This window comes from Pelophylax lessonae (genome assembly GCF_965119305.1).
Source record: "Pelophylax lessonae genome assembly, chromosome: 11".
NCBI classification, from domain to species: Eukaryota; Metazoa; Chordata; class Amphibia; order Anura; family Ranidae; genus Pelophylax; species Pelophylax lessonae.
The window spans coordinates 14,184,049-14,192,155 of record NC_138778.1 but is presented as its reverse complement, the minus strand read 5'-3'; the positions used below and the strand labels follow the sequence as shown (position 1 = coordinate 14,192,155).

Genomic DNA, 8,107 nt, shown 5'->3' with positions numbered 1-8,107 from the left:
TGTATTTGCCGATGAACAAAAAATTTCACACGTCCCATAAATTAAATTTTGTAAAAAAAAAAAAATAATTAAATTAAAACATAAAAAAATTAGAAGGTAAAAAGGTCATGGTGGAAATAATAAAGGTTGATTTTTCTTCTTATATAAAATATCCATACAGTGTAGGACATGGAACCATGATGTCTGTTCGGTTATTGGCTTGAAGTTGTCCAGTAATAAAACAAAGTGCGCTCCTCGTTTGGGCAGACCGAGTCTATTTACACCTGGAGAGTTGCCGTTAAAAATTCGTTATGGGATGAAATATGGGCTCTATTAGTAGTATTGTGCTTATTGAGACACACCCACTAATACCTACATTTAAAAGAGTGAACAATGTATAGGCACTAATAAATATTCCATTAGAGATAAATCCTTCCTGCAGATCAAATCCTCTCCACCACACTAGCACGCGTTCAGGACCTCGCCACCAAGGAGATGTTGATGGATACCATGATGGTTGGGTGAAGGATGCAGCACTGGGATGCTCAGACTGCAGCACTGGGATGCTCAGGCTGACTACATGCTACAAGGATGGAAGGTTTGGCCATGGTCATGATGGCGTTCATTAAAGCTCAACCTGGCTGTCCAAGTCTACATCTGCTTGCCGTAAAACCTAATTTTCATTTCTTAGACGTCTTGCTGGTCAAAGCTGATTTCTTTCTTTTTTTTTTTTTTTTAGACTGAAGAACTGGAAAGCCCTTAAATCATCCCCTTAAAACCCCAAATTTCAAAAAAGGTAGATGGTATTCCAAAAACCATTCTGCTAAATCCACTTTTTGCTTCCAAAAACTTGAGTAAGGACACTCGTTGACTACAATGACAGTAATGGTCAATGGGCATCGTCGACTCATGAAACATGAAAGAGGAGGTCTTCTTGGCCCACAAGGCCACGGTAGCGTGGTGTCCTGGGACTGCTTTAGTCTGTTAACGAATATCTACAATTCACATTTTTTAATTTTTTTTTTTCTTTTTTTTTTTTTTTATATCAAACAGTCACTTCTGTTTTGCTAGCTGTGCGGTACTGTTGGTGATGCCCTGGAATATAGTGCAGTTGCTCGACCGTGTTGTGCCTCCGTGAAGCAAAGGCTTGACGCTTGGCGGCAGTTTGGTTGACACCCAACGTGTTATATAAGTTATTTGAGGCACTGGGATGGGAGTGCATCTTTGTCATCCGATAACGATCCAATACCGGCGTAGAAACAAAGACGTCGGTTTGGGAAATGGCTCTTGACATGGACTTCTCAGACTGGAACTCGGACCTCTTGAGGGTCATGGCCTTGTCCGGGGAGAGCAGGGGATCCTGAGAGTGCAGACGTTCCGCAGACAAAAGCTGCTCATCAGACAAGATTCGGTCGTAGGGCATTCCGTACCCTTCCTCGGGCATGTTCTTCTCCGGAGACAAGACTCTGTCCTGAGACATGGCGCGCACGGGCCTCCTGGGCCGCTCTCGGTAGTTGGACTGGTCCTGAGTCATTTTGATGACGTTCAGCGGAAGCGTCCCCCGTGCGGCCAGGTCCGGGAGATGTCGTCTTCTCATATAATATTCATCGGCTTCCTTATCATCTGTAACAATGAGAAACAGACAATTCAGTCATTGGCCTGGGGGCCTCCTACAAAGACATTTGCAAAGCTTGAGGATCTGGTTTTGTTCAGATCAGTACCCGGAAACCCGGTGCAGCTGCAGGCATCATCCCGGTACTGTTATTTAGAGCCGGTAGTCGGCTCTCTTGTAAAAGCAATCCTAACGGCTAAGTAGCCGCTGGATTGCCTTTACAAGCAGCTGGAGGAGACGTCCTGACTTTGTTCAGCTCTCGGTTATGGCAAGCTGGAAGTGAGGACCTGACATCACTTCTAGTTTACCTGGATGTCAACGACGCCATTTTTGAAAATCAAAAAAACGATATCGGTGTGATCAAAGATTTAAAGGGCAGAGGAGGGATTTGGGGTCCCAGATCTCTCCATAGAGTACCTGTCACGTGCCTATTGTTTCACAAGGGATGTTAACATTCCTCAGGACAGCAATAAAAGTGATTAAAAATAAATAAATGAATAAATAAAAAAAAAAAAAAAAAAATGTTAAGTGCTCCCGTCCCTCCGCAAAGGCAAAAGCAAGCATCCGTCCCACACGCACGCAAAATACGATCGTCCCACACATGCGAGGCATCACTGCAAAAGGCAGATCATGGGCAGTAATTCTACCTCCTGTTTAAATTTAAAGTAGCGATCGACCGATATCGTTTTTTTAATGCCGATACCAATATTTTGGTCATCGGATATCGGTATCGGCCGATATCTGCTATTTTCGGATATTTAAAAAAAAAAAATGTATTTTTTTTAAAGGTACTCCTGTGAAGGGATGTGGGGGTCTAAAAGACTCCAAACCCCTCCTCGGCACAGAAAAGCATTCAAAACGCCAAGTTTGGCTGTTTTGAATGCTGTCAGTTTTTTTAATTCGGTGCAGAGTAACCGGAAGTGATGTCATGACATCACTTCTGGGTTTTTTACATGAAGACGCAGTACACCGGGTCTTCTCTTCGGCAGCAGTGGAGGTAGGATGCCCGGGTATCCCGGTGGGACGGGAGACCCAGGCGAGCCACGGAAGGCGGCGGGAGGTTGGGGGACATCCCCTCCCGCTCCTTGTAATGACAGCCGATTTGTCATTACAAGACAGCCGACCGTCGGCTATGGACGCCGGTACCGGGGTGATGGCTCTAGCTGCAGGCATCACTCCGGTACAAGCAGTTTCCCTAAATATCGGCAATATCGGCAAATCAAAAGCCCGATTCCGATATATCGGGGAAAGTGCATATCAGCCCCCGATATATCGGTGTTGCCGATAATCGGTTGATTCCCTAATTTAAAGTGGTAACCTGTAAAGGCTTTTAAAATGTTGTCTGTGAATAGTAAAATCTACACCACGGTTGCACGAGCATGCCCAATTTTGAAATACGACATGTTTCGTATCTATTTACTCGGTGAAACATCATTTGTTATATTTTACCAAAAAAATGGGCTATGTATTGTGTTTTTTTTTTTTTTTTTTTTTAATTAAAATTAAAAAAAGTGTATCTTTCCCCCCAAAAAATTGCATTTAAAAAAACGCTGCGCAAATACCATGTGACATAAAAAATTGCAACAGTCACCAATTTATTCTCTGGGGACTCTGCTTTAAGAAAATAAATAAATAAATAAATATATATGTGTATATATATATATATATATATATAATATACTGTGTATATATATATTATATATATATATATATATATATATATATATATATATAAATAAATATATATATATATATATATATATATATATATATATATATATATATATATAATGTTGGGGAGATCTAAGAAATTTTCTAGCAAAAAAATACTGATTGTTACATGTAAACAAGTGTCAGAAAAGGTTGGGTCATCAAGTGGTTAATAATCATCTGCGAAAAACTTGAAGAGTCCATTATTAAATTCTAATCTCCCATTGGAGCACTTTGGAAATACGACAAGAGGGAGCCAATCACCAAGAAGGTAGTTACATTTTTGAATTTTTTGATACTTGGTTAAATTGGTTGGTGGACAGGAAAATTTGCCCAATGCGGTAGGTGCAAAATTGCTTTTCTTTTTTTTTTTTTTAGGCTTTGCAGATCGTTATATTATCACAGTAATCTCTTTCCAACCTCCTTGGCTTCGTTCACATTAAACAATTAAATTGCATGATTTGAAAATCGGTGATTGGGAACAAAATGAGCCGAGATTAATTTTGTTTTGGAAAGCGAGACAAAGACTGAGAACATTAATCTTGATGTCAATGTGCTGATGAGAATGCAACAGTCTGGTGATGGGATGATGTGAAATTGTATTGACTGCAAAAAAAGAAAATTGGGTGGAATTTGGGTTTTTTTTTTTTTTTTTGAGGAAGACAACTGCTGCTTTGTGATTATATATATATATATATATATATATATATCTTTTTTTATATATATATATATATATATATATATATATATTTAAAGTGGCATTAACCCTTTCACTGCCAGAGCCATTTTTGTGGGTTTTTTTTTTCTGCACACATTTTAACCACCTCACGTACATATACAGCGGCAGGGCGGCCCATCAGCGCGAAAATCACGTACCTGTAGGTCAACTTACATTTTTTGGTCTTGGGCGCCTATGTGTGCCGCTGGCGAACAGCTCCCGCTGTGATTGGACACAGCAGGAGCCAATCAGAGGGTCCGGAGGACCCGATGTTTGCTGGCACCTGGCAACCTTTCCCGAGAGAGGCAGAACATCTGTCTGCCTATGTAAACCAGGCAGATCGCCGTTCTGTTAAGGGGGCGTGGCAGGGGGGGTGTCCTATGTCTACATACTTTGGCTAATAGGTGTCCCTTGTTCCCATCTCAGAAAGTTGGGAGGTGTGGCTTACTCCTTACCCAATGGTATGCATTGCATTTCAATCCTGACTTCTGCCAGAGGAGGGGAACTAATGGGGCTGCCTACGGCGTTGTAAAGCCATAGAGAAGTCAGGTCTGCAAAAGACATAGGTGGAGTTCCCCTTTAAGCTGCCGGCCTGTATTATGCGCCAACACAGAACTGTAATGTTTCTGCCCGGCTCACAGGCTCCGCCTCTACCCTTGACCTGGATTGCTGTGCCGGCTGTGAGCGGAGGGGAATGCGGAGTGTCAGGTTCGGAGAGAACGTCGAGCGTTTTGCTGACACAGATACATTTCCAGCATTACTGACCTGAAATAAGAGGACTGTGCAACACCTAAAGGGATTTTCCCTCCCCCAGGTATGGAATCCATTTCTCTATGAAATATTCCACAGCACTTAAAACAAAAAACAAAGTGGCAGATGTTACAGGGCGAAGGTTTTCATGCCATCATTCACCCTATTTCAGGGCCCCAGCCACATTACTTCCCTATACAGTGGCTGGGGAAGAGGACATTTCCATTCATGCAGAGTCCTAGGCTGGGACAATGTTTAACCGTTGGATAAATTTATAAAAGTCCTGGTATTAAAAAAAAAAAAAGCCAATAATGGAGCTAATCAGGCATGATCTGTGGTTGATTAGCTGCAGTGGGTGGCAAGGGAGACATTGGGGGGGGGGGGGTCTAATAGACTCCTGATGTCTCCAACAAGAGGATCTGTCACCTGCCAAAAGCGATCACATAGTGGACTTGTTAGCCTCTTGTGAGAGCAAAAAAGTTAAATGAAGGACAAAAAAAAAGTTAAAAAATTTGAACAAAATAATAAAAAAAAAAAAAAAAAAAAAAAAAGGAAAAGCACCCCCTTACACACTCCAATGAAAACGTGCAGTGTAGGGCGCACATGTGTATGTAAACATAAATTGCGCCATACATGTGAAGTAATGCCGCGAACGCCAGAGCGGGAGCAAAGATTCTAGGGCCATAACTTATGGGTAATTCTAAGTGCCGGTTCACATTTGTGCGATGACAGAGATCGCATGTAATTCGGAGCGCACTGCTTCTAAAATTACATGCGATCTCTGTGCGGTGCAAATTTCAGCCAATTTGGCTGAATTCGCACCGCAATCGCACTAAAACACGCACCAAACCCTGTTTTTGGTCCGCAGCAGAATCGGATTGCATGGTGGTTCACACCCAGGGCCGGTGCTAGACTATTTTATGCCCTAGGCAAGACCAGCTACTTGCGCCCCCCCCCCCCCGCAAAAAAGGGAAGGGGTTGAAAACTCCTCTATGTGACCCTGATCTGATGGTTCCTCCATGTTATGCTGTCATACCCATAGTTGCCAACATTTGAAAAAAATTTCCAGGGACACTTTGCAGCACAGCTATCAATTACTTACCACACCCACTTCCCTGAAGCTCCGCCACTCTGCATAATTAATCTCCGCCTACTTATCAGATTATAGGGTCTACTTCATAAAGAGAAAATTACAGGAAATTGAAAACTTGAGGCCAAAGTAGCAGAGTTGGAATAATTCTCCCATTCAGCTGCGCTACTTCTGCCTAAAGTTTAGAATTGCAGGGAATTGTGATGAGAATTTTAAAGTGTCAGCTTGTCGGAAGGTGCTCTGCCTCCCCCTGCTGGCGTATTTCGGAAAGTGCACCATGCTGACACCCTGGCTCCAGTGACACGTTAAATTTGCGACAGACGGGAAGAGTGAGCGGGCACCGAGAGAGAGAGACAACCTGCTGCCAGAACAACAACACATAGCTGGGGTGAGAGCGACACTGTGTGGAACAAAATTTAAAAAAAAAAAAATAAATACATTTTTTTAAATGATTTACATTGTCCCTGATTAACAGGGACAGTGTAAATTACCCGGGACAGGCTCCTATTTGCCGGGATTGTCCCGGGAAAAACGGGACAGTTGGCAGGTATGCATACCCAGTGACCCCCATATTCCTCCATTTCACACCCGGGGACCCTAATGTCCCTCCATGTCACACCCAGGGACTTTGATGTTTTTCCATGTCACACCCTGGGACCCCAATATTACTCCATGTCATGCTGTCATACCCACTGACCCAGATGTACCTCTATGTCAGATCCTGATGTTCTTCCGTGTCACACCTGGGGACCCCAATCCCCCATGACCCCGAACCCCTGTTAAACGTGGCGGCTCCTGGTGGAGGGAAAAGCAGCAGTCAGAGAGCTCTACACGTCCTTCATCACCAACCTCCTCAGACCATTCCGGTGCCTCGTTGCTTCTGTCCCAGTAAAGGTTCCGCCCTCCAGTGCCGAGCTCCGGCTCAGGTTCAGCTCTCCTCCGCTCCCTGCTTAATACTGACCCAGGGAAATAAACGGCTGCCCAGCAGCTCAGTGCAGAGAGTCACTTGCCGCTCAGCTCCACCTGAAGAGGATCATCATGCAGGCAGCACTCTGGGGGGCTCCCTTCTTGCCTTTTGGGGCACCTCTAACAGTGGTGAAAAGCCAGGGCCTAGAAGTTCCACCACTGCCCAAGACACTTGGCATCTTCCGCTGTCCCTTCTTCCCCCCAACCTCCGCCCCTCGCCTCAGCTCACAATAATCATTCATGATGGAGAATTCATGATAGAGAGAGAGTGCCGACTCCTGGCTGCGCCCCTATGTGGCAATGCGCCCTAGGCGGCTGCCTAGTTTGCCTAGTGGAAGCACTGGCCCTGTTCACACCTATGCGATCTGATTCTGTGCGAACTTACAGATCGCACTGCGATATGCGATCTTATCTGATGGTGTCGTTAACTTTTAATTGACACCCCCAGCGTATCGCATATGGCAGTGTGAACTGCCAGGGGTGCGGATGCGATGCAGGAACACGCTGTATATTCGCAGCGTTCTCGCATCGCACAAATGTGAACCGGCACTCAACGAATGACCTGTAAAGACCTTCAAATTGTTGCCTATGGAGAATTTTTTTTTTATAATTTCGCAGACATGAGTAACTTTAAGGCTCAATGTTCACTCAAGGTAACCCCATTTTTTATCTAAAAAAAAGGGGGGGTATAATATTGTGTCTGCGTGCACTAAATTTTGCGCAATATAAAAAAAAAAAAAAATTGCATGCAACAGCCACAATTTTATTCTCTTGGGCCTCTGTTTTCAGAAGATAATAAAAAATATATTATTATAAATGTTATGTATATATATATATATATAATTATTATTATATAGGATTTATATAGCACCGACAATTTACGCAGCGCTTTACAACTTGAGGGTAGACAGTACAAATACAATACACTTACACAGTAGGAATCAGAGAGCTTACAATCTAAGATATATATATATATATATATATATACACACACACATACATACACACGTCTATATATATATATGTACTAATATTAAAATGAATAAAAATAATAAATAAATAAATTATATATATATATATATATATATACATACACACACACACACACATACGCACACATACACATTTACTATATTACCAAAAGTATTGGGACGACTGCCTTTACACGCACTTGAACTTTAATGCCATCCCAGTCTTAGTCCGTAGGGTTCAATATTGAGTTGGCCGACCCTTTGCAGCTAAAACAGCTTCAACTCTTCTGGGAAGGCTGTCCACAAGGTTT

The 8,107-nt window shown here is 42.9% G+C and overlaps 1 protein-coding gene across 6 annotated transcripts in view; it reads right to left on the bottom strand.

Annotated features, from left to right (window-relative positions):
* Positions 1 to 572: 572 nt before the first annotated feature.
* SHISA6 (shisa family member 6) overlaps positions 573 to 8,107 on the bottom strand; it is a 342,371-nt gene continuing 334,836 nt past the window's right edge. For all 6 annotated transcript variants that reach the window (XM_082271224.1, XM_082271225.1, XM_082271227.1 and 3 more), the window contains one exon: positions 573 to 1,602. In XM_082271224.1, coding sequence (XP_082127350.1) covers positions 1,025 to 1,602 — 578 coding nt within the window. In that variant the 3' untranslated portion in view covers positions 573 to 1,024. The remainder of the gene's footprint in view (positions 1,603 to 8,107) is intronic.